At 36.9% G+C, this 27907-nt stretch overlaps 1 protein-coding gene across 1 annotated transcript in view; it reads left to right on the forward strand.

Moving 5' to 3' along the window:
- ADGRV1 (adhesion G protein-coupled receptor V1) overlaps positions 1–27907 on the forward strand; it is a 521249-nt gene that overhangs the window by 339935 nt on the left and 153407 nt on the right. Inside the window, exon 85 of the mRNA XM_044916755.1 lies at positions 15710–15888. Within this exon, the coding sequence (XP_044772690.1) occupies positions 15710–15888 (179 nt within the window). The remainder of the gene's footprint in view (positions 1–15709; positions 15889–27907) is intronic.

The following is a 27907-nucleotide window of genomic DNA, read 5'->3' on the forward strand; positions in this document are numbered from 1 at the left end:
TTTCTTTCTTTCTTTCTTTCTTTCTTTCTTTCTTTCTTTCTTTCTTTCTTTTTCTTTCTTTCTTTTCTTTCTTTTCTTTTTTAAGTACAACAATAGAATGTAGAGATTGGTTAAGAAGAATGCAGAAGGTGGAACCAAAGATGTTTCCCAAGTTTCTGGTGTGAGTGGCTGGCTGGATGGTGGTACCTTGAACTTACCCCTGGCAATTGCAGGAAGGCTGATGCGAATTTTAGGACATATGGAGCGTGAAGTTCCTCCAGTGTGAGACCTCCAGTGGGGACTCTGAGAGGAGGAGGATACTTAGGACTAAATCTCAGAACAGAGGCCCATGCTATATAAATACTTTAGAAAATTGTTGACTTACAGTTGGAAAATGAATCCGTTGCTTTGGAAGAGATCACTTTGGGAGAAAGTATGGGGGTGAGACCCAAAGAGTCCTAGTATGCTCTTCTGAGGAACTAGTAAATGTTGGGGAGAGACTTGAACTCTTCCTTTTCTGACTAAAATCCCAAATTCCCTTTATTATCCTACGCTGATTTGCTTGATAAAAAGGCAGATATGAAAGTTGGATCCAATTCAGTAGTATTAATGTTATCAATTAAATGGCTCAACTAAATGAAATGTTACCTTTGGTAATGCTTTCTGCATAATAGTATTGTTAAATCTTTCGTATGATAGAAATAGTTTCACATGTATTTTTTTTTTAGTATGCTTGTGAAGTATTTTATGTAAACAGATGCATTCAATCATTTGCATATTCTTTTTTCTTGTTGATGTGGGGTTTCCACTGTACTGCAGTAATGAAAGCATGTGAGAATACCATACAGACTCATGGAAGGGATATTTTCCCAGGTACAATATTATACCTGTAGGGAGAACTGAACTGAATGATTTAGTTAATAGAACCAGTTGCAATAATTAGAGCCCTGAATCTGGGTTTGAATTCTGGTTTTGCCACTATCTTTGTAATCAAGTTACTGACTCTTCCCAAGTTTTGTTTCTAAATCTGCATGTGAAGGTAATAATTCCTTCCTCATAGAATTATTATTCCATAGGTCTTAAGGAGCTCTAATTATGGAAAGTTTATGGTGTTCTTAAAATCCCCCCAAAATAAAAAAAGTAAAGCTAAATCTAAAGCATATAACATAAAACTTAATATTTGCTGAAATTAAAATAATACTTGCTAGATTCTCTGATTGCAAAATTTTTTTAGGAGTTTATCAAAGCTGAACTTTCTATGTGCATCATGTGTATGTTGTTATTTGTCTGCTTGGACTGAGGTCCCCAGTGTTGTGCAGAAGGTCTTTGTCCATGTGACCTACTCAATTTTTGATGAATGACTTGGATGAAGACACAGGAAACTTTTATCAGGTATGCAGATGATACGGAGCTGAAAAGACAGCTAAAACAGCAAGCTGCCTGGGTTAGAATCAATATAGAGAAAGTGCTGTGACAGATTGAAAACTAGAGTGAAAGAGACATAATCGGATGGGGGTTAAGGTAAAGAACTTGAAATATTTAATTTAACACAAAGTTAGTAGCAATCAAATGTGTGACCAGATTGCTTAAAACACTAAAAAAACAACACAGACCTAGGTTACTTTAGTAACAGCATAGAGGCAGGTGAGGGCATCGTGGTTACATTGTAATCTACAAATGTTCAAGGCAAGCTTGGGACCCTGTAACCACGTTCATGAATCATGTTTCACCGGGAGCATTAACCAGCCAATGAGAAGTTGGAAATAGTCCTGTAAGAAACTTTGAGTCAGCTGGAGATAGCTAACCTGCAAAGAATTGAGAGTGATGTGATGGCTATCTACAAACACTGGAAGGGCTGCTATAGGAAAGAAGGAATGGACTGCAGGTCCATTTGGAAGGATTGAACAAATGGGTCAAAAATTAGAGAAGCAAATTTTGATTCAGTTAAGAACTTTGATAGCCAGGGGCGCCTGGGTGGCTCAGTCGTTAAGCATCTGCCTTCGGCTCAGGTCATGATCCCAGGGTCCTGGGATCCAGCCCCGCATCGGGCTCCCTGCTCCGCGGGAAGCCTGCTTCTCCCTCTCCTATTCCCCCTGCTTGTATTCCCTCTCTCGCTGTGTCTCTCTCTGTCAAATAAATAAATAAAATCTTTAAAAAAAAAAAAAAAGAACTTTGATAGCCAGTAAAACTGTCAAAATTGAAGAGGCTGTTCCTTCAAGCAGAAAGCATCCAGTCGGTGAAGTGTATTCAAACAGGGGGAAATGACCAACTTTCAAAACGTTTTCCTGCTTTGGGGGAGCATTAGATGGGATCACATATAAGATTTCACCCAACTTAATAGATATGGTGTTTTCTATATCTCTTTTTCCAGTCTTAAGTAAATAAAATTGTGGCTGATGAACATTTAGTAAGGTAATTAGATTTCTGTATGGCTGATGGTTAGGAAAACTATTTAAAGTACCAGTGAAGTTTAATGTATTTCAGATGGTACACCACACATTTTTCATGGTTTGTGGTGTGACCACAAGGGAAAAATTCAATAACTTTTGATTCTAGGTAGGTTACTTCTAATGAGTTATTTTGTGGGAAGAGGTTGTCCCTTTACCAACCTGTGTTTTCCTATTTGTAAAATACTGTCTACTAAATCTTTAAAAAAAAAAAACTAGAATCCATTTTTAAAACTTGTGTAAAAGATCAGGCTCCTGTTAATTCAATCCTGCTAGTCAATTAGGGTTAAAACTTTTTGGAAAAAAAAAAATTAACATTTTAGTAATCCTACTTCATATTTTTTAAAAGATTTTATTTATTTGACAGAGAGAGAGGTGAGAGAGATCATTGGCTGGGAGGGAGGGGCAGAGGAGAAGAAGAAGCGGACTACCCGCTGAGCAGGGACCCCCCCCCCCGATGTGGGGCTGGATCCCAGGACCTGAGCCAAAGACAGATGCTCAACCGACTGAGCCACCCAGGTGCCCCTCTACTTCATATTTTTAACAGTGTAGGAAAGAATTTGATAAATGTATGTGTGTGCATAGCTTATGACAAAAAGTTAACCATTAACTTTTTTTTTTTTAAAGATTTTATTTATTTATTTGAAAGAGTGAGAGAGAGAGAGAAACAGCATGAGAGGGGATAGGGTCAGAGGGAGAAGCAGGCTCCCCGCCGAGCCAGGAGCCCGATGTGGGACTCCATCCCAGGACTCCGGGATCATGACCTGAGCCGAAGGCAGTCGCTTAACCAGCTGAGCCACCCAGGCGCCCAACCATTAACTTTTAAAAATTGGATTTAGCCTATCAGAATTCCTGTTTATTTTGATCTGCATCATATCTTCAATCTTAGAAAAAAATGCATTTAAATGACTTTATCTTGAACTTTCACTTCTCTGTCATATACTTTTAATACATTAGAGTAAAATTGGATTATACTTTAGAGTAGCTAAAGAAAGATTTTATTGGTAAACTGGTTCTTAAGTTTTCTGAGCCTAGATTTTTATCTGAGTAATCAGATTTGTAATAACAGTACCTGTCTTTGAGGACTGTGGAGAGACAAAATGAATTCGGACATGAAAAGAGCTTGGAATTGTACCTGGCACAGACCGTGCACTCCATACAGATTTACCCAATGTTACTGGCTAAACAAATATGTGTGGCCAGTATTTCATAGATTTTGAAACATGTTGAAAACTCTGCTTTTCCAGTATAATTTACATTTTTTTTTTTTCCAAAAGAGAATTTACTTGATCATAGTGGGAGAGACTTAGAGTGAAGCAGATACCAACTAGCTATAAAGCTTCAGCAAGCTATATAAATAACCTCTAACCTCTTACTAAAGTCCATGCGTGGCTCATCGCAGGACCTATAGCTGGTGACCTTCACTCTGTTTCTTTTGGCCTCCCCCTTTTTCTTTTATTTTTTAAAAGATTTTATTTTTTTATTTGACAGAGAGAAAGGGAACACAAGCAAGGTGAGTGTGAGAGGGAGAAGCAGACTCCCCACTGAGCAGGGAGCCCAATGCAGGGGCTCGATCCCAGGACCCCAGGACCACGACCTGAGCCGAAGGCAGAGGCTTAACGACTGAGCCACCCAGGCACCCAAGGCCTCCCCTTTTTTCTGACAAAGAAGTTACACCACCAATGATGGGAATATAGTAACAAATTATTTTGCTTATTTTTTTTAAGCAAACAACTCACAAATTCCCTTTGAGGCCATGGAACTTGACTTATCCTTCTGTTTGCTCATCATGTAAAATCATTCTGTGAAATTACTGAAATAATTTCCCACTTCCTTAAAACAGCAGGTCTTGTCTACTTTGAGAAAGATTGACAGTGAGAATTGAAACTCTTGTTATATGTTTACTCTATTTTCCTAGTTTTTATTGTTCTATTTTCATTTCCTTTTTCTGTTTTGCTTTGCTTTCATCTTAGAAATAGCATATGCTAATGGTACAAAACATAATCAAACACTGAAGAGTAATATAAAATGAAAAGTACATCTGTTTCTCCCTATTTCACACACTCTCCACTCTCCGCTTTACCCTCAACCCTACTCCCAAAGGTAAACACTGTTAATGGTTTCCTGTGTATCTTTCCAGAAATATTCCACAAATATACAAATGTTTATAAATATATAAAAAGCACATATGTATTTGTTCTTGTGTGTGTGTATATATATATTTACTTATGTATAGTGCATATAAGTTTTTGTATATATATACATTTACCAAGTACAGATATACTTTTTTCCATTCCATAATATGGCTATTCAATAGTTTATTTTTCTATTCTCTTATTAATGAAATGCTAGTTACTTCCAGTTATTTTTGCTATTATAAACAATGTTTCCTTGAACATCCTTGCATTCTGAATATTTATTTACTTATGGAGTATTCTTAGAAGAAATTCCTAGAATTTATGCCTTTACTATTAACATTTACATGAAATACACTATGAGATGGACTGCCAGACCATGAGTTAACCTATGAAGGGATAAATCACAAGTAAATTATTTGAGGTATCAGTATATTATATAGGTAAGTAGAAACTTAATTTTTCTGTATATTCATTTGGCCCAGTTTTATAATCATTTCCTGTCACTAAATCGTATAGCAATCTGCTTCAATTATGAACAATATCCAAACCTTAGATTGCTGCAGCAGTTTGTTGATTTCATGCTTAGGGAAACAGTATAATGTTTTATTTTGAAACTAAAGCTTACTTGATGAACATATTTTTTAAATGGTGGAATAAAGTTAGAAATCATTCTACAATTATACTTGACCATTTATTTCTTGTGCCTTAATTTTTCTGTAAGATCAGGCTATGAAGAGGCAACTATACATTTTATTCCTTGGCAGAAAGGCTACTTAGTGCCAGGCATAGCAAGAAGAAGGGAAATGCTAAAACTAGCCATGTTTTTCTTGTCACTGATTGAATTGGGCATCCGGGGTTAGGGGGAGTGCAGGGTGGGACATCAAAGGTATTAAGGACAACAGACTGGTAATTACCAAGAAAAAAATGACATACCCAGGAAATACAGAATTCTCCAGTCCTCAAAAGGCCTTGCAATTTATTTCATGCAAAAATTGCTAAGAAAGAGAGGATAACTAGAACAAGGACATGGTAACATTTCTTATTCTCTTCTCTGAAATAAATGACTAAGAATGTATGATAATGACAGGATTAATAGCATCCATGATCTCTGACTAAACTTGATACTATAAATCAATCCAAGGTTTCGGGTGACACGATTAATAACCAAATATTAAATAACAGGCTAGATACCAATCTTATCCATACAGCATAAAAATGTATGGGGTCCAAGCAGCCTGTTTTTAACTTAAAAAAAAAAAGCATTTCATCTTTATATTTTCTAAATATACTAATATACATTATATTATGATATGAGTAAACTAATGAATTTGTGTTTATGGAGCATATGAAAGCATAATTATGACCTATGATAATTAATTAACAAGGTAAGTCTTCATTTTTTCCCATGTGGACATTGGAAAATAGTAGCAGTAGTCACTGAAAATGTTTTGTAAAAATAAATAGACATGTCTATGTAAGAATGTAAGCAGGGGCACCTGGGTGACTCAGTTGGTTAAGCGTTTGCCTTCGGCTCAGGTCAGGATCCCAGGGTCCCTCCTGGGATTCCCGCTCAGTGGGGAGTCTGCTTCTCCCTCTGCCCCTGCCCCCCACTCATGCTCGTGCACACTCTCTCTGAAATAAATTAAATTAAAAAAAAAAGTGTAAGTAAACATGTTTACAAACACACGTTCTTTTAGTTTATTCCTATCTATATTTGACCTAAATTGTATCTGGGCATTTTGGTTGGATTTCATCTTAATCAGAATCAGTTTAAATTCTGACAGCTTCAGTTACTAGTTTTGGGAAATATACTTCCATCCTCAGCTTCCTCTTGTGTGTAAGGAAAAAAAAACTATGATGAAAGTTAGGAAAACAGTTGTCTTGATTAAATGAGATATAGTTTAATATGGGGTCTACATTTACTACCCAATTAGTAAATATTGGTTCCATTCTTCCTCTCATAAACTATTCCATTTAACATTTTAAAATTTGCACCAAATGGGACACCTGGGTGGCTCAGTTGGGTAAGCGTCTGCCTTCAGCTCAGGTCATGATCCCAGGCTCCTGGGATCCAGTCGAGCGTTGGGCTCCTTGCTCAGCAGGGAGCCTGCTTCTCCCTCTGCCTGCAGATCCCCCTGCTTGTGCACTCTCTCTCTCTCTCTCTTGCTCTTGCTCTCACTCTGTCTCTGTCAAATAAATAAAATCTTTTTTAAAATAAAAATAAAATAAATTAAATTTGCACCAATTAACTTTGACCCTCTTCACTAGGAGTTCAATCAAAATGGCTGAGCCTCCCAAAAATCTTTTCTGGCAAGATAGTATATAACTGAGTAAACTCGGTAACTAAACCAAATTATGAAATTGTTGAATTCAACAAAAATTATTAACTCAAATTGTATAAATCTTCATTTGTTTGTTATTTCTTAATAAATACGATATGCAAAACATTTTACTGGGTAATATGAGGTTTACAAAAATTAATCTACCACAGGCCACAGTCATGTTTGAGTGATTTATATTTGGATAAACCTTTATAAATTCTCATTTAGTGTTAGCAAAAAAAATGGAGAGGAAAAGAGAAATGGTGATCTCCATACTTTTATTAAAAAAATGCATCTCCACTGACATATAAAGGGGGGGGGCGGGGAATGAGAGCGGGAAGAAATCACTCATGTGAATAATATTCTCAATATTTGTGTGAGTCTCTATGGAAATAAATCTTAATCAATCTTCACAGGAGCTTTGGACTTGTGTTCTGAATTCTATAACCAAGCAAAATATGAAAAAAACTCTGCTTGTCTCTGTTGTATTTGTTTCCTCATCTCTAAATAACAGGGCTTATGTGGTCAGATGATCTGTAAGGTCTGTATTACTTCTAAAATTCATAGTCTGTGCATCCATACCATTAGTGTTTTTATTTGAGGAATTGTAATTTCTATAATGATTCAGTCACAAACTATGAGTCAGGAAATTGTTAATAACTTATAGTTTAGGGGCGCCTGGGTGGCTCAGTCGTTAAGCGTCTGCCTTCGGCTCAGGTCATGATCCCAGGGTCCTGGGATCCAGCCCCGCATCGGGCTCCCTGCTCAGCGGGAAGCCTGCTTCTCCCTCTCCCGCTCCCCCTGCTTCTGTTCCTTCTCGCTGTCTCTCTCTCTCTGTCAAATAAATTAATAAAATCTTTAAAAATAAAAATCTTATAGTTTAACCTGTCCCTTTACCAGAGGAAGAAATTGAAACCCAGAGGAACCAAATAATATTGGCCAAAAACATACAGCTTATCCATTTAGAACCATGTCAAAACCTCTATCACGTCACTAATAACCATGTCTTTTCAAGTTTTTTTAAATCATTATTTATAGTATTCATTATTTACCTGAAAGTTTATCTTTTGAGTATGTGTGTACCTCTGCAAGTTCTCCTTTCCTGTATATCTATAGATTGTACTTATGACAGGAAATTTTCACAAATATCATTAAGTAGTTTTCTTTAAATTTGTTAAAATGAAGGCTGTGGGGTGGCTCCATGGATTAGGCATCCAACTCTTGGTTTTAGCTCAGGTCATGATCTCTGGGTCCTGGGATCAAGCCCCACAGTGGGCTCCATGCTCAGCATGGAGTCTGCTTGATTCTCTCTCTCCCTCTGCCTCACCCCCTACTCGTGCACATGCTCACTTTCTCTCTTTCTCTCTCAAATAAATAAATCTGTAAAAAATAAAATAAATTTGTTTAAATGGGCTTTTAATTATTTTAGGGGGGGCTTTTAGTTATTCTCTCAAGTTACAGTCACCTAAGTCATCTTTTTTTTCATTTTTTTAATTTAAATTCAATTAATTAACATACAGTGTATTATTAGTTTCAGAGGTAGAGGTCAGTGATTCGCCAGTCTTTTTTTTTTTTTTTAAAGATTTTATTTATTTATTCATGAGAGAGAGAGAGAGAGAGAGGCAGAGGGAGAAGCAGGCTCCCAAGGAGCAGAGAGCCCGATGCGGGACTCAATCCCAGGACCCTGGGATCATGACCTGAGCCGAAGGCAGACGCTTAACCATCTGAGCCACCCAGGCGCCCCAGTGATTCGCCAGTCTTATATAATACCCAGATGCACATTGCATCATGTGCCCTCCTTAATGTCCATTACCCAGTTTCCCCATCCCCCACTCTCCTCCCCTCCAGCAACCCTGTTTGTTTCCTATGATTAAGAGTCTCTTATGGTTTGTCTCCCTCTCTGATTTCGTCTTGTTTTATTTTTTTCCTCACTTCCCCTATGATCCTCTGTTTTGTTTCTTAAATTCCACATATGAGTGAGATCATATAATTGTCTTTCTCTGATTGACTTATTTCACTTAGCATAATACCCTCTAGTTCCATCCATGTCATTGCAAATGGCAAGATTTCATTTTTTGATAGCTGAGTAATATTCCATATGTATATATATGTGTGTGTGTGTATATATATATACACACCACATCTTTTTTTTTTAAGGTTTTATTTATTTATTTGAGAGAAGAGAGTGAGAGACAGAGCACGTGCGGTGGGGTGGGGAGGGGCAGAGGGAGAGGGAGAAGCAGACTCCCTGCTGAACAGGGAACCAGATGTGGGGCTCAGTCCCAAGACTCTGGAATCATGACCTGAGCCAAAGGTAGATGCTTAACCAACTGAGCCACCCAGGCGCCCCTGTATCACATCTTTATTCATCTGTCAATGGACATCTGGGCTCTTTCCACAGTTTGGCTATTGTGGACATTGCTGCTATAAACATTGGGGTGCAGGTGCGCCTTCTGATCACTACATTTGTATTTTGGGGATACATACCCGGTAGTGCAATTGCTATGTCATAGAGTAACTCTATTTTCAACTTTTTGAGGAACCTCCAATCTGTTTTCCAGAGTGGCCGCACCAGCTTGCATTCCCACCAACAGTGTAAGAGGGTTCTCCTTTCTCCACATCCTCACCAATATCTGTCATTTCCTGACTTGTTAATTTTAGCCATTCTGTCTGGTGTGAGGTGGTATCTCATTGTGGTTTTGATTTGGATTTCCCTGATGCCGAGTGATGTTGAGCACTTTTTCATGTGTCTTTTGGCCATTTGTATGTCTTCTTTGGAGAAATGTCTGTTCATGTCTTCTGCCCATTTCTTGATTGGATTATTTGTTCTTTGGGTGTTGAGTTTTTTGGGAGTTTTTGTTCTTTGGGAGTTGAATCTTTATAAGATTTTTAGATACTAGCCCTTTATCTGATAAGACATTTGCAAATGTCAGTTTGTCGTTTGGTTTTGTTGATGGTTTCCTTTGCTGTGCAGAAGCTTTTTATCTTGGTGAAGTCCCAATCGTTCATTTTTGCCCTTGTTTCTCTTGCCTTTGAAGATGTGTCTACCAAGAAGTTGCTGCGGCTGAAATCAAACAGGCTGCTGCTTGTATTCTCCTCTAGGATTTTGATGGATTTCTGTCTCACATTTAGGTCTTTCATCCATTTTGAGTCTATTTTTGTGTATGGTGTAAGGAAATGGTCCAGTTTCATTCTTCTGCATGTGGCTATCCAATTTTCCCAACACTGTTTGTTGAAGAGACTATCTTTTTTCTATTGGATATTCTTTCCTGCTTTGTTGAAGATTAGTTGACCATAAAGTTGACAGTCCATTTCTGGGTTCTCTGTTCTGTTTCCTTGATCCGTATGTCTGTTTTTGTGCCAGTACCATACTGTCTTGATGATTACAGCTTTGTAATATAGCTTGAAGTCCAGAATTGTGATGCCACCAGCTTTGGTTTTCTTTTTCAACATTCCTTCGGCTATTTGGGTTTTTTTCTGGTTCCGTACAAATTTGAGGATTATTTGTTCCAGCTCTGTGAAAAAAGTTGATGGTATTTTTATAGGGATTGCTTTGAATGTATAGATTGCTCTAGGTGGCATAGACATTTTAACTTCCAATCCATGAGCATGGAACGTTTTTCCATTTCTTTGAGTCTTCCTCAATTTCTTTCATGAGTGTTCTGTAGTTTTCTGAGTACAGATCCTTGCCTCTTTTCACTTACATAATCTTGAAATGCTGGTAATTGTGACAAGTGTGCAAATAAAATACATCATCCTTCACTGGTGAGCACTGACAGAAATAAGAAGGTGATAATTCAAATGGACCAGTGTTTAGAAGTGACATTAGAGATGTGACTGTGGTAACATCATCAAATTTTAAACACTGCAAAACATTTTATTCAGTTGTCTCTTTTGAAGTGTCTAATTTGGTTACTAAAGCTGAAAATATTTTGAATCTTTTAGGGCTTGCCTTCAGCCTTCATTACGTTAATGCTAGGAATATATATCTGTGTGTATGAAGTATAGTCAAGTTGGATTAATGTAGTTGGTTAAATTGGGGGATAACTTTTTTGGGGGGATTGGGGTTTTGGGGGGGTTTTGTTTGTTTTTAGAGAGGGAGAGAGGGGTAGAGTGGGGAGGGGCAGAGAGAACCGTAAGCAGACTCCATGCCCAGCATAGGGCTGGATCCCACAAGCCTGAGGTCACAACCTGAGCTGCAATCAAGAGTCAGACGCTTAACTGACTGAGCCACTCAGGCAACCCGGGGATAATATTCTGGCTAAAAATGTAACATGACTACATAGTGATGATGCCTTGAGATGGCCCATAAGACAGTTCTAACAAAATTTTTAAAGCTTAGAGATAGAAATATAAATAGAGACCTAACTATTAACATTTTCAGTTCACAGTTAGTGGTTAGTGTTTAGCAGGAAAAACATCTTATGGGCAGTGAATAGTAAGCCATGCCCAGTCCACTTGAATCATGTTTGGGTGAGAGTGACACCCTTTAACTTGTATTGAGTTTTCAAAATTTCATTAGTTCCAACACTGAATAATCACCCAGACACCAAAGCACACAGATCACATATGCTATGTGTCTATCAACATAAAATTATTATGCAAACATAATGGTCTTTAAATACTCTTAAATTACAAAAGAGGAACCATGATTACAAGGAAAACAATGTAGTCAATGCTCCACTGTTTTCTCTGTTTAGAGAATGGTAGTAACGGGGGTTTAATTCCACTGCTTTTGAATAGCAATATATACCTCAATTTCTTTTTTTCTTTTAACAACAAAGAAAAACTAAATTGAGCTAATTTAAGCAAACATTTAAATCATAAAAGAAATAATAAGCATATAGGATAACTTACTGAACCCAAGAACCATAAGAACTTTTATCTGTTCTTCTATAAAAACACACTTCTCTCCACTGTGCTTTTGCCTATCCCCACCAAAGTTCGTATGTCCTCTTTTTCCAGCTGACCAGCTTAGACTGTCACTGAATTTCAAGGAATTCAATGATTCATGATTAGCCCAGCCTGGGACCGACTTCTACCCCAGATCAAATCAGCTATGGATGGAGGAGCAGGGTCATGAACCCACTCTGCATATGTGGGATGAGATAGGGTTCTAAGAAGGAGAACTCATGACCTAGGCATATCCCAAAAAGTACCTACCACACTATATTAAAATATCTTAAAATTCAAGTAAAACTTGAAGTTAGCTAGTCAAAACAAATCTTAGTTTGGGCCATATGGTATTTCTAAAATAATTAAACATCATTTAATGACATAGTATTTCAATTCTATAGCAAAAAGGAAAAAAAGGAAAAAACCCTGTACAATGGGAAATGTTGTCCTTAGGGTACACCTCAGTGGTTGATTCTTTTGGGAAGAAAAGGGATTTTTTTTTTTTTTTTAAGTTAACAAAAGCTTGTCACTATAGGAACTTGTTTTGCTTAATTGACTGTTCAGCAACACTGCGCCTTGAGCTCTTTGGAGCAGAAGCCATGCGTGTACAAATCTAACAGTTCTACTTGTCTCAGTCTTATCTGAGTCTCTGGTAAAGGTCAGACAATTGTTGAAAGGTTGGGTGATTCTAACTGATGGAACTAATGTCCATTTTCGTAAAAGCAGACATGTTGGAAATATCCCAATCTCTATCATGATGAATCAACTTAGAAGTCATTTACCATGCTCTCCTTTCTGATTCTTCCACAAACAACACCCCTGAGTTACCATCTTATATGGGTACACACAAACATCTACTTAAAATAAATAGCATTTTTATTTTGGAGATGGGCTCATCATCTTTCCTTTGCCTGAATTTTCATTCTCTAACAGGCAGTTTGATCACCTCGGTGTCAGGATACCTGATACAGTCCCACTTACTTGGGTGCATGTCCCTGTACTAATTATGGAAAGAAGGGGAAAAACCCTGTTGGATTTAATGATTTGAAAAAGAAGTTAGAACAAATTTACATAAGCAACAACTCAAAACATGCTTCATAATTACAGATATATGCAGATGTACATAAAGATATGGAGTGCTGACAGGAAATAAAATTCAGAGACAAAAATCTCCAAGTAGCCAAACATTTTTATTTTTTCCTGGTTTAGCCCAATCAATACTGATCCCTCAAGGCTGATTTGGTTCAGATAGAGTCTTAACTTAGAAGCCTCCATAAACAGCACCTGAAAGCCTTCCCATGAACATAAGCCATGTTTATCTATCACATAGAAAGAGCTTCCATTGTATGCCAGCTTACTTTTGGTCCTAAACTATTTATCTTTTGTCTTTCACACTGACATCCTAATAGGAGATTTAAGGGAGGTGGCAACATTTCCCAATGGTGAAGTTCTAAGAAGTGCTCAGCACTTTATACATAATATCTCATTTAATCTTTATAGTAACCTCATTGTATACATGAGGAAACTGAAGCTATGGGATTGTTGTTGCTTGCTACTGATTATCCCTCTGATGTATATATGAATACATATATATGTATGTATGTGTATATATGTAATTTATCTATACTCACACTTTTTCCACCATAAACTGAGAAGGGGGATTTATCTAGTGAAGAAGTATCTTTGTGTAAAATACATATGACATTCAGTGTTGTTTCTGTACTAAGTGATAATTAAATGTAAGTGCTCTAATGGAAAAAGAACACAAGAACACATACGTTCTAGATTCGGCTTAAGTGTAGGAGCTAAGTGCAGGATTTGGGGCCAATAAGAACATTTTGTTTTCTTATTCTGTTTATCTAATGTGTCCTCTTATCCCCCTCTATATACTATCCTTTTCATATATTTTTAAAGATTTTATTTATTTATTTATTTATTTATTCATTTGAGAGAGAGAGAGCACAAGTAGGCAGAGTGGCAGGCGAAGGGAGAGGGGAAAGCAAACCCCCCTCCGAGCAGGGAGCCCGATGTGGGGCTCTATCCCAAGACTGTGGGATCATGACCTGAGCCAAAGGCAGATGCTTAACCAGCTGAGCCACCCAGGTGCCCCTCCTTTTTATATTTTTATTTTAATAAAAAATAATGGATATTAAATATGCTATAAATATAAAATAAATATTTTCCTTAATGATTTCTTTCCCACTTGTTTGGAAACTAACATAAAGGAAAGCAAATACCTCCCCTATCTCTTTCACTTTTATATCCCCCATGCTTGGGCTGGTCCCTGAAATTTAATAAGCACTCAATAAATAATTGTCAGGTAAATGAATGAAAAAAAGAGCACATAAACAGAAAGGAAAAACAGGTACAAAGCCTACCCCTTCACAGTATTTTTTTTTTTCTCTGTGAAGTCATTTTCTGTTTACTCATATATGTCTCCTGCTGGGAACTGGCATGGGGATATCTTCACAATTATATACCCATTCCCTGAAAAAGTGTCTAGCCCTGTCATATGATAAGGCCTTAAAAAAAATTGTCATGGGCGCCTGGCTGGCTCAGTCAGTTAAGCAACTGACTCTTGATTTCAGCTGAAGTCATGATCTCAGAGTGAGATTGAGCCCTGCGTCGGGCTCCGTGCTCACTCGGGAGTCGGCTTGAGATTCTCTCTCTCCCTTTCACTCTGCCCCTTCCCCCCTGATGTGTTCTCTCTCTCGCTTTCTAAAAAATATAAATAAAAACCTTTTAAAAAGTTGTCAAGGGCACCTGGGTGGTTCAGTCGTTAAGTGTCTGCCTTCGATTCAGGTCTTGGGGTCCTGGGATCGAGCCCCACCTCGGGCTCCCTGCTCAGCGGGAAGCCTGCTTCTCCCTCTCCCACTCCCTGCTTGTGTTCCCTCTCTCACTGTGTCTCTCTCTGTCAAATAAATAAAATCTTTCAAAAAAAAAAAGTTGTCAAAAAGTCTGGAACAAAGGGCTGCTCACTTCATTATCATCATGAAGCTGTTCACATGGGAAGTAGGTTCGAATATCAGTGTATGTTTCTTCAATATGCACAGAACAATCACAGATGACTATGGCTGAAAATAAATCAAAGGAAAGTAAAAAGTACAACAAATATTTTTCAGTGTTTCAAGTTTTTTGAGGTATCCTGAGTTTCTTGGGTGTATGAAAGAATGAATATATGAACTAAAGAACAAACAAAAACAAAAAACAGGGGCGCCTGGGTGGCTCAGATGGTTAAGCGTCTGCCTTCGGCTCAGGTCATGATCCCAGGGTCCTGGGATCGAGCCCCGCATCGGGCTCCCTGCTCGGCGGGAAGCCTGCTTCTCCCTCCTCCACTCCCCCTGCTTGTGTTCCCTCTCTCGCTGTGTCTCTCTCTGTCAAATAAATAAATAAAATCTTTTAAAAAATTAAAAAATAGACCACTTTTATAGTTTCATATAGTCTTTAAAACCACCTGGAAATTCTCTATTTTATTTATTGTATCAAGGATGAAAATTTTAATCTTAGCTAGAATAAAAATAAAATATTTCTGATTTCCTACGATAAAATACTGGTTTCAGTAATTCTAAATATCTCTTAACTTGCTAAAATTCATTGAAATATCAAATGTTATAAAACTTCTGGGGGCACCTGGGTGGCTCAGTCGTTAGGCGTCTGCCTTCGGCTCAGGTCATGATCCCAGGGTCCTGGGATCGAGCCCCGCATCGGGCTCCCTGCTCGGCGGGAAGCCTGCTTCTCCCTCCTCCACTCCCCCTGCTTGTGTTCCCTCTCTCGCTGTGTCTCTCTCTGTCATATAAATAATAATAAAAAAAAAATTATTAAGTAATGCTAGCCCTTGGTTGGTCCGTAACGCTACATGCCCAAGCCAGGTGAGCATGGCATCATTAGACCAGAACTTGTTCATTTCATGTTCTCTTTCCTTCCTTAGTCTGTGAATTTCTGGTATGTACTGGTGATGAACGATGAACACACAGAGAGGAGATATCTGCTGTTTTTCCTTCTGAGTTGGGGAGTTCCGGCCTTTGTGGTGATTCTCCTCATAGTTATTTTGAGAGGAGTCTATCATCAGAGCATGCCACAGATCTATGGACTCATCCACGGTGACCTGTAAGTACATCCAGGCAGAACTCATTGCCTCCTTAGCCTTCGTGTACCCAGATAGCTTTATTAGTAGATGGTGAAGCAGTTGACTAAGCAGTATGACCAAACAAGAAACACCAGGCTGACCTCTGCTTTCCCACCAGACTGACTGAATCTCTACCTCCTCTAATTATCCCTTTGAGTAAGAAACCGTTGCCTTTCTGGTTCCTCTGTTGGATACAATTTTCTCAGGTGAGTTGATGTATTAGATAATTCACAGTAATTTGTACCTTAACATTATTAAGTTTATTAGATTAAGACAAAAATACCTAGTAAAATCAGGGAACTATGAAAGTTTTGATAAAGAACAGAATCAGTGAAAAATATGGAGTGTGGTATATTATCTAAGGAGTCTGATATTTTGGGGGAGGATGGGAGGAGAGGATGGCAGTCCCTGTCATCCATAACATCCTTAAATACCAAAAGAATGTACCAGAGGGAATGGAGAGTGTCTGCAAAAGGACACAGGAAGGAGGAAGGAGACAAGGTCAAGTGAGACCTTCTTATATGTTCTTACTGAAGTACACTAATAGTCTTAAAATGTAACAAATCTTTATACACACACATGTCTTAATATATATACATGTCTTAATCCTGAATCTGGTATCTTACAGCTTTGAGGACTACTCAACCCCTTTTACTGATTCCACATGCAGAGGGAAAAAAAAGCCTTTATAATAATAAAGTTTAATCATCTCCCTTGGTGTAATGAGGATTAGAGGGGGAAAGTAACATTTCTAAATAAGAAAGAATAACCTATTCACAATCTTATGATGACAATATTACCTAATTATCTCACAGGTTATTGTGAAGATAAAAATCAGTTAATTGATGTGAAAAATCTTTGAAAGTAAAAGTACTATATAAGCAGAAGTCATTTCAATTTCATTATTGCTTTTGATCAGTTATAATTGTCCATTATTCTTAATAAATTATTGTTATTGATGTATGCAAATGTATTTCACAAATGGGCAATCACACACACATATCCCACACTACGTTCAACCAAGGAAACTAGCTATGTAATATGCACACACCCACTGAGATGCCATATATAGTAATTTTTTATTGAGGTTCATTAAGATTCCCTCATACTGATTATAGCATTGTAATGTATTTTGTGCATATAAAATTCTAAAAGCCTAATCTTCTAGAAGGGAATTACTGTTTATTAAGTTATTTTAAAAATTATGTTATGACATTTTGTTACCCCTGGCATTAATTTAAATCTTGGGCAGCCAGGATTAATTTCAGAAAGTTTGGCATCATTCTTTGTCAAATACCAAGTAACTACGAGACAAACCCTGGTGGCCAGCTGCCCATCCCTTTCATGAGCTTCCTGGCAAGATAAGACTTATTTGGCAGCAGTTTTAGCATTACATGTGTACCCACCCAGCCTTGATAAATGGGACCTGATGAAAGTGATATTAATTAAAAGGAACTCTTTTGGGCGCCTGGGTGGCTCCGTTGGTTGGGCGACTGCCTTCAGCTCGCGTCCTAATCCTGGAGTCCTGGGATCGAGTCCCGCATCAGGCTCCCTGCTCGGGGTGTCTGCTTCTCCCTCTCCCGCTCCCCCCTCTTGTGCTCTCTCTCTCTCTCATTCTCTCTCTCAAATAAATAAAATCTTAAAAAATAAATAAAATAAAAGGAACTCTTTTGGTGCTTGTAAAGGGATTTTTAAGGAGGGAAATTATTATACAAGAATGTCCAAATCGACTGATGGTTAAAATATTTGCCTTCTGAGGCTTTTGGAAAAAGTTTTTTTTATTATCAGCTCAATTAGAATAAGTGAAATGCAAAATACATTAACCTCTACCTGGTTTTAATATGAGAGGGAGGGGCGCCTGGGTGGCTCAGTTGGTTAAGCGACTGCCTTCGGCTCAGGTCATGATCCTGGAGTCCCGGGATCGAGCCCCGCATCGGGCTCCCTGCTCGGTGGGGAGTCTGCTTCTCCCTCTGACCCTCCCCCCTCTCATGTGCTCTCTCTCTGTCTCCCATTCTCTCTCTCAGATAAATAAATAAAAAATATTAAAAAAAAAATATGAGAGGGATTAGACCAAAAATGACTGAGTTTTGTAAGTATTATAGGTTACTTGTGTCCTCTATTCACAAAGAATTCCTAAATCATCTCTATGTAAATTTATTATAGTTTTTTAAAAAATTTTTAATTCTGGGGGCGCCTGGGTGGCTCAGTCGTTAAGCGTCTGCCTTCAGCTCAGGTCATGATCCCAGGGTCCTGGGATCGAGCCCCGCATCGGGCTCCCTGCTTGGAGGGAAGCCTGCCTCTCCCTCTCCCCCTCCCCCTGCCTGTCTTCCCTCTCTCGCTGTGTCTCTCTCTGTCAAATAAATAAAATCTTTAAAAAAAAAAAAAATTTTAATTCTGTATTTTTACTATCACTTTAATCTCAATATAAGGATACAAATTACTATATTTATGTAAAATCTTGTATACCTAGATCATTTAAAAACATACCTTTTCTCTCGGAGTAATGATAGGAATTGTGATGGTGTGAAATAGCTCGTTTGTTGTGCAGTGGTTACTTCATAGTAATAATTTCTTTTGATTTAAGAATTTTCTCTAAATAGATCTCTAATGCATCGATATGTACAAGTTGCTTTTTTAAAAATGTTTTTGTCAAATTTTGGAACCAAGATTATGATAATTTCATGAAAACAGGTAGGAAGTGATCTCTCTTCTCCTATTAGCTGGGAAGGTTTTCAAGTTTGGTGTTATTTCTTCCTTAGTATTTTCTTTAAAGTAAGCTCTGTGCCCAACATGGGGCTTGAACTCATGACCCCAAGATTAAGAGTTGCATGCTCGTGGTGCCTGGGTGGCTCAGTCGGTTAAGCGTCCCACTCCCTGGAGCGGGGCTTTTGTGTGCTTGTGTGCGTGTGCGCTCTCTCTCTCTCTCTCTCAAATAATTAAGGAAATCTTAAAAAATAAAAGATCCTGATTTCGTTTCCTTTTGATATATAGGCAGAGGTGAGATCTCTGGATCATCTGATAGTTCTATTTTTAATTTTCTAAGGAACCTCATACTGTTTTCTCTAGTGGCTGTGCCGGTTTACGTTCCCACCAACATTCTGTGATCTTTATTATTTCCTGTCTTCTGCTAACTGTGGGCTGAGTTTGTTCTTTTTTTCTAGTTCCTTGAGGTGTTGTTAATTTGTTGTTAATTTGACATCTTTCTTTTTTTCTAATGTAAATGTTTATTGCTATAAAGTCATCTTAGAACTGTTTTTTCTGCATCCCATGTTATGGTATAGTCTCCATTTTTGTTTGTTTCAGGATACTTTTTAATTTCCCTTTTGATTTCTTTTACCCATTGGTTATTCAGGAGTATATTGTTTAATTTCCACATGTTTGTGAATTTTTTAGTTTTCTTCCTATTACTGATTTCTAGTTTCATACCATTGTGGTTGGAAAAGATATTTGGTATGATTTCAGTCTTCTTAAATTTGTTAAGACTTGCCTTGTAGCCTAATATATGATCTGTTCTGGAGAATGTTCTGTGTGCACATTAGAAGAATGTATATCCTGCTACTATTGGATTGAATGTTCTGTATATATCTGTAGGTCCATTTAATATAACTATAGTTCAAGTCCAACATTTTCATATCAACTTTCTTACTGGATGATAAATCCATTGTTAAAAATGGAATATTGAAGTTCCCTACTATTATTGTATTGTTGTTTATTTCTCCCTTCAATCTGTTAGTATTCCGTTAATATATTTGGGTGCTCTGACACTGGGTACAGATGTATTTATGATTGTTATATACCTGCTTGAGCATTGACCCTTTATCATTATTATATCATGGCTTTCTTTATCACTTGTTACACCTTTTGAGTTGAAGTTTATTTTGTTTGGTAAAGGTATAACCCCCCCCCACCCCGACTAACTTCTGGTTTCCACTTAATGGAATATCTTTCTCACTTTTTTACTTTGAGCCCATGTATGTCCCTGAAGCTGAAGTGACTCTCTTGTAGGCAGCATATAATTAGATCTTTTTTTTTTAAATTTTATTTATTTATTTATTTGAGAGAGAGAATGAGAGAGGGAGCACATGAGAGGGAGGAGGGTCAGAGGGAGAAGCAGACTCCCTGCCGAGCAGGGAGCCCGATGCGGGACTCGATCCCGGGACTCCAGGATCATGACCCCAGCCTAAGGCAGTCGCTTAACCAACTGAGCCACCCAGGCGCCCTAGATCTTTTTTTTTTTTTTAATCCATTCAGCCACTCTGCCTTTTAATTGGAGAACTGAGTTAATTTATATTTAGAGTATATATTGATATGTAAAAACTTACTAATGTCATCTTATTGTCTTCTGACTGTTTTGTAGTTTTCATATTCCTTTCTACTTTCCTTGCTGTCTTCTTTTATTAATTGATGGTTTTCCTTAGTGGTATATTTTGACTCCCTTCTTTTTATCTTTTGTGTGTCTACTGTGGGTTTTTGTTTTGTGGTTACCATGAGGCTTACATAAAACAACATCTAGACGTAACTATTTTATGCTAACTAAAACTTAACTTTAATCACGTGCACAAACTCTACCCTATCATTTTACCCCTCCTTTTGCAACTTACCTCTTTTTACATTGAGTATTCATTTAAAAATTTGTGACGTTGTAGTTATTTTCAATCCTTTTTTTCTTCACCTTTAGGCTAGAGTTATGTGATTAACATACCATGATAATACAGTATTGAGAATTCTGAATTTGACCATATCGTTATTTACCAGCATACTGTATATTTTCATGTATTTTCAGGTAACCAATTAGCATCCTTTCATTTCAGCCTGAAGAACTCCTCTCACCTTTTTTCATAAGGCAGGTCTAGTGGTGATGAAGTCCTTCAGCTTTTATTTTTGTGGGGAAATCTTAATTTCTCCTTCATTTCTGAAGAATAATTTTGCCTGACAGGGTATTCTTGATTAGCACATTTTTTTTTTTTTCCTTTTAGCACTTTGAATATATCATCCCACCCTTTCCTGGCCTGTAAGGTTTAAGCTGAGAAATCCACTGATAGCATAAGGGGGCTTCCCTTGTAAGTTACAAGCTTATTTCCTGTCTCTGCTTTTAAGATTCTCTTTGTCTTTGAATTTTCATACTTTTATTGTAATGTGTTTTGGAAAAGTTGAGTTTGTTTAGGGACTTACATATGCAGAAGTCCAATAAACATCTTTACCAGAATGACACACAGCTATCTTATATTTAGCCTGTTTAAAATTGATCTTCTAAATGTGTGCTTTGACCTACATTTCCTAGGAAAGATAGACCATCCACCCAGGTACCCACACTGTGAACTTGTTTTTCTACTTCTTTTTTCTTATACTTCACATGCTATTAATCACAAGTTATTTTCTAGCCTAACTCCTAAATGTCTTCCTAATTCACTTTCTCGTTTTCATCTTCATCTCTTCTTTCATCATTGTCTCTTCAGTTCATTTCTGTCATCTTTGTCTGGTCTGTTGGGTTGCCTCCTGACTTATGTTCTTATCTCTAATTTCTTTCTTTTTCAATCCATCTACTAAATTCTGAAACATGGAAATGATCATATCACTCTGATGCTTAAAATCCAGCAGTTGTTTTTTATTACCTTCAAGATCCTGGATTGTTAGGTCATCCAAGGTTGACACTAACCTGTTGAACATCCCTCACACCATCCTCCCCAGTTACCCTTTGTAACTGAATCATTTTATATTTCCCATGGTTTCTTGTGCCTATACCTTTGAATATATCTTTTATGTCTCAAATGGTTTTCTTTCCTTTTGTCTGCCTAGAAAATACTTATTTTCTTCCTCTAAAATATCAACTCTGTGGAATATCTAGTTTCAGATTAAATACTACCTCATATATAGCCTCATTAGACTCAGAACCTTTCAGAAATCCTATAATTGTACCAATCATACTATATTGTGAATATTTGAAATATTCACAAATATTATGAATATTAGATAATTACATCAGCTATATTGATTGAAATTCAGACTGCAGATCAGTGATTAGTAACTGGTAACATATGGTAAAAGTTACTAAATTTTCGAAGGGTGCAGAGCTTAATGTACTCTTTAATGTAAATATCTGAACTGGAAAAAGGAAAGCCTTAACAACCCAAGGAAGTATATAAAAATGAGGGATTAGAGATAACTTTCATGCTTTCTCTATGCAGTAACATATTTATATTATAATTTTACATGATAATATGATTATCAAAGTGTATCTAAAATACTTGGAAGTCACCAAATAATACTGAATATCTCAACACTCTAGATACTGCTTGAGGACTGTCATACCTCATAAGAAAACATTTTTTTCTTATATATACATAAAAGATCAAATTCTAATTTACCTTAATGGATTTCTTAATCTAGATTTAAGTCACACAACATGATCTGGAGAAAAGTCCTACAGAAATTATAAAATTTAAAATTTGTTTTTGTCTGTAAAGTAGAAAATCCAGTATAGACTTGTTATTGCTTCTTTGTCACTGAGCCAGATGATCTTATGACTGTATGAGGAATCATACTATATACTCAGAGTTAACAAAAGAAGGCTTCTTATACCTTTAATGTGTTCTTAATGAAATTTTCGTCACTTTTTGAAATTAATTCTAGAAATTCTTCCAACTTTCTTTTTATCTTATAATTGGAACAGTGCTTAACTAAAATAAAGTCAAAGTAAAGGAAATCTGGCCTTGATTGATTTCCATTGGTTTCCAGAAATAATTCTATTGAGAATACCCAGGGTTAGTCTCTACTTGAGTAGTTTATAGAGTGTCTTTGGAATTATTCATCTATTTTTCTTGGATTCGCTTCTTGGCTACTTTAGGAAAAAGAAACAAGATAAAGAGAAATCCCTAGTCTGATCATGCAAAGTGCAGAGGGAAGAGAATATAGAACTGAGTCAAGAGCTGGGGTGGAAGCAAAAGGAATGTAGCCCCGAGAATTGTCCCTGAAGAGATGAAAAGCCATTAATGTGGGCCCACAACTCTGTGGCTATGGAAGGATAGAGTGATTGAGAATGAGTGTCAAAGTCATGACCTACAGAGGAGAGGACAGTGAAGACTTTACTTCTCTCAATATTCCTTCCTTTCAGCTGCAAAACCCTGACACATTAATAAATGTCAGTAACAGTAAAACTGACATAATAACAATGATAGGTTGGTTTGTACTTCTAAAATACTTGCTTTTGGTTGCCAGAGGGGAGGAGGGTGGAGGGGTGGGGTAACTGGGTGATGGACATTAAGGAGGGCATGTGATGTAATGAGCACTGGATGATGAGTCACAGACCTGTACTGATGAATAACAGACCTGTTCCTCTGAAACCAATAGTACATTATATGTTAATAAAAAATAAATAAAATAAAATACTTGCTTTTTTCTCTTTCTTGCTAATTCATATGAATGCAAACTTAAAAAAAATCAGCTTATACTTAAGAATAAGTATTATGGGCAAAGGCCTAAGTGAATTCTCTTCCATTTAAGCTAAGAATTTGTTAACTCGTAATGAAAAAATCAATAACTTAATTTTAATAGTGATTACAGTTTTTAAATTTTGTAGTATTTCAGTTTTAGTATTTTAGCATCATGTTTTACTCTTTTGATAGTTTTAACAAATCTTAATTATAACCTCTTCTGATTATCCTGATCCTGAACTGAATTACCCATTTTATAAATTACTCAATCCTCTGAAAACAATCTAATTTTGCTAGCTGTATTAGGAGAAATTTTGTTAATATAGAGGAAAAATCTGTGTTTTCTAAATTAGAACTAAGTAGAAGTAATAGCACTCTATGGAAAGCATGGTATCATGTGAGAGTCTTTATTTTTATTAAATTACTTAAAAAGAGAATCATGAAAAAATGTTAATAAATATAGGGAGACTGTTTACACACTGTCTGAGGATTAGAGAAAATTGCCATAAATCTATGGAGGAGGAGTATTGTCAAGATCTATTCATAGATTTGCATAGGTGTGGGGTGTATTATTGTACATGGTTGTACACACACACACAGTATATATATATGTGTATGAACATAGAGATAGCAGCTTTAGACTAGCATTTTCCATTCATTCAGAGCTCCAAAATAAAGAGGTATTGTAAGTATGCTTTCCTTCAAGGTCTTAGAATAACAGTGTCGAAGGGCTGGAAAATATCTAGCTTGCCTTAATAAAGTCCTCAAAAACATCATGATTCAAACTCTGTTCAAAGTATCTTGAACTTCTTATTCCAAATATTCAGTTTATTTGACTTTTTAGTGGGTACTGATTAACAACTCATTTCAGTTATCTTATCTCATTCTCTTATCTTGTGTTAGTTTTATCTCTCCTAGTAATAACCTTAGCTTTTGTGACTACTGCTTTATCTCTCTGAGAAAAATTCTATCTGGTGCATTGAGTTACATCCCCCATGGCTTCCAGTCCCTAGATCCTTCTCTTTTCAGGCAAGGCCGAACCTGGACAAAAGGAGAACTTTATAAAGCATTGAAGCCAGTCCCCATGCACTCCTGGAGTAATCTTTACATCATTGCAGACAAATGTTCATTTACTTTACGGTTGAACTCATCTGTGAGAAATAATTTATTTCCTCCCAGGGCTTTTTCACATACAGTAGAAATCTTGTAGATTCTGGCTCCATGTTTATTTGCTGAGTTCATACCAAAAAACAAACAAGAAACAAAAAATAACCTCCTATTTTCAACTTGATAAGCCTTCAGTTTGTCACAGTTCTTTTTTTTTCCCCAAGGTAAACATTTCTGATTTGTTCAAATATGTCCTCATAAGGCATACTTTTGCATCTTTTCTCTTAGTAGTTCTCCTCCACTTGTTCTTTCGATATCATTCTTTTTTTCTTCTTACATTTTATTTTTTAAATTTTAAACACAGAAAAGTTGCAGAAATTGTCAGCATTCACATATACCCTTCACCCTGGGTACACACATACATATTTACATAGCCATAATGCTATGATCAAAACCAGAAGAGTAACTGTGATAAAGAAGCATTAACTAAATGACAGACCTTGCTCAGATTTCAGCAGTTTTCTCTGCAGTGTCCTTTTTCTGTTCCAAAATCTAATGCAGGATTCCACATGTCATTGTGCCTCATTGTCTCCTCCAATCTGGTAGTTCCTCTGTCTTCCCTTGTTTTTTACTTTTGATGAATACTGGTCAGTTATTTTATGAACGTCTCCAAATTTGGTTTTATTTAATCTTTTCCCATGATTAGACAGAAGTTAGGCATTTTTTGCAAACATGTCACGCAACATAAAAGTACAAGTTTTTTTGTGTGTCAACATGTTTTCAGTTCTCTTAGATATATACCTAAGAGTGGAATTGTTGGGTCATATGATTTAACTTGCTGCTTTCAAAATTCTCTCTTTGTCTTAAAGCAGTTTAATTATGACATGACTAGATACGGTTCTCTCTGGCTTATCCTAATTAGAGTTTGTTGAGCTTCTTGGATGTGTAGATTAATGTTTTTCATCGGATTTGAGAAGTTTTGGGCCATTATTTCTCCAGATATTCTTTCTGCCTCTTTCTCTCCTTTTTTGGGACCCTTAATATGCATTTGTTGATAAGCTTGATGGTGTCTCCCAAGAGCTCTAAGATTCTGTTGATTTTTCTTCATTGTTTTTCTTTCTGTTTCTCAAACTTGATAATCTCAACTGACCTATCTTCCTATTTACTGATTCTTACTTCTACCTGCTCAAAACTGCTGTTGAGTTCTTGTAGTGAAATTTTTATTTCAGTTATTATACTTTTTAACTCTAGAATTTCTGTTGTTGTGGTTTTGTTTTGTTTTTTTAGCAATTTCTTTTTTTTTTGGCATTCTCTTTGGTGAAACATCATTCTTATTACATTTTAGACATGGTTTCCTTTATTATTTTGAACATATCTTAAATAGCTGATTTAAAGTCTTTATCCAGGAAGTTTAACATCTGGTTTTCCTTAATGATAATAACTATTGCTTGCTTTTATTTTCCTGTGTATGGGCCATACTTTCTTGTTTCTTTGCATGTCTTGTAATTTTTATATAAAACTGGATATTCTAAGTATTATAATGTGGAAAATCTAAAAATTATATTCTCCGTTTTCCTCAGGGTTTGTTGTTTTGCTCATTACAGTAGTAGTAGTTCATTTATTGAGTTTTATGAACTAATTCTAAAAATGTGTAAAACTAAATTCTATAAATATTCTTTGTGATATGTGACCACTGATCTATGTTCTGTTAACTTAGTGGTTAGTTAATGATTGACAGATATTTCCTTAAATGCCCACAACGGAGAAATCTCCCACTCTTTGCCAAGGGGCTTTGTTTGCATGTTAGAACATGACTTCAACACTCCACCAGGCATTGACAACTTAGCCTTCACTTCCGCTTATGTAGACATTCAAGGTCAACCAGTGATAAGATAGCCTGGGGCCTTCTCAGGTCTTTCCTGAGCATAAGCACAGCCCTAGGTATGCATGTGGATTTCTAAATTCTCAGGAGCATATTGGAGCTTTTCAAAACCACTGTGGGCATCTCATACTCCAGGTTCTCTTTCTTATTTCTTTTTTTTCCCCCCTAAAGATTTGTTTGTTTATTTATTTATTTGAGAGAGAGAGAGTCCCAAGCAGACTCCAGACTGAGCATGGAGCCCAACACAGGGCTCGATCCCATGATACTAAGATCATGGCCTGAGCCAAAACCAAGAGTCAAGCACCCAACTGACTGCACCACCCCAGCTTTTCTTAAAAGCTTTTTGGTTTGTCTGCTTGCCCCAGTTGTTGTTATCCATTAACTCAAGCAGCCATGAAGTTAAATCACTCGCCTTACATTGTTTTTAATAAACAATCCCCTCCCTTCACCCCCTAATTCTTACCACCTAACCAAGGAGCAGAATTTCTGCACTGACTGGACTCTGAGACAGGTCAAATACCGAGATCCTTACAAGTTGGGGCTTTCATTAGAAATGAAGCTTTGAGAGAACTACAGCTGCATTCTTCTTCCCACTCAGGTTTCTTCCCTCGTGGCTACCAGATTGTGCTGGGCATGTGAGCTGTTATTTTTCAAGGCTACAAGAAACTAGAGACCAGGGTATGAAACTAGAACATGTTAAACTGCCTTGAAGCTTGCTGTTCTTACTAAGAATCAGTTTTTGAGTCTTGATTCAGGTACACAAGCATTCAGCTATTAAGTAGATATGCTTGACTTTAGAACAGCCAGGTACTAAAATGCAGGGACCTAAAAAAGGTGGTATAGTTTAGCAAACTCTTTATACTCAATATGTCTGGAGATGTGGCTATAAGATTTTCTTTGATTGGAGTGCAGTAAAAAGAACAGAAGCTTTGGAAGTAGATAGACAAGGAGTCAAATACTGGCTTTACCATATTCTTTTTCTGCAACCCTGCACAAATTACCCTCTGCGAGTTTAAAGTTCCCCATCTGTGGAGTAGGAATAATAAAACCTGTGTCCTAGAACTGTGGTGTGGACTGAGATGATGCATGTGTAAAACAGCAACGTGCGTGGGCAGTACCTGGCACACCGGAGGGGTCAGTTCATGAAAGCCTCATTTACCGCTCTGGGAATGTGTGGCTCATACAAAGTAAATAATTACATGTAACCTATCAGATAAGCCTGCCTAAATATTATTGACCCTATAAATTCTTAAAGAATTGCTTATCATTTTATTACCTCCAGGTATTCTGATACTATTATTTAAATTATTTCTATCCTTTTTTTTGACATTAAGATTGCCAACAATACACTCTTTAATATTTTTGAAACTTAGAAGCTTTTATCAGCCTAACTTTGAAGTTTTTTGTTTTTGTGATAAATGAGGGAAAAAATACCTCTAAAGCTTTCCATCTTTTGATACTCTCTTACTTAGTTTTGACCGATGTAATGGAATACCATACACTGGGTGACTTTAACAACAAACATTTATTTTTCGTAGTTCTGGAAGCTGGGGGTCCAGATCTGAGAGCCAGCATGGTCAG

The sequence above is a fragment of the Neomonachus schauinslandi genome, chromosome 7 (genome assembly GCF_002201575.2).
Source record: "Neomonachus schauinslandi chromosome 7, ASM220157v2, whole genome shotgun sequence".
NCBI classification, from domain to species: Eukaryota; Metazoa; Chordata; class Mammalia; order Carnivora; family Phocidae; genus Neomonachus; species Neomonachus schauinslandi.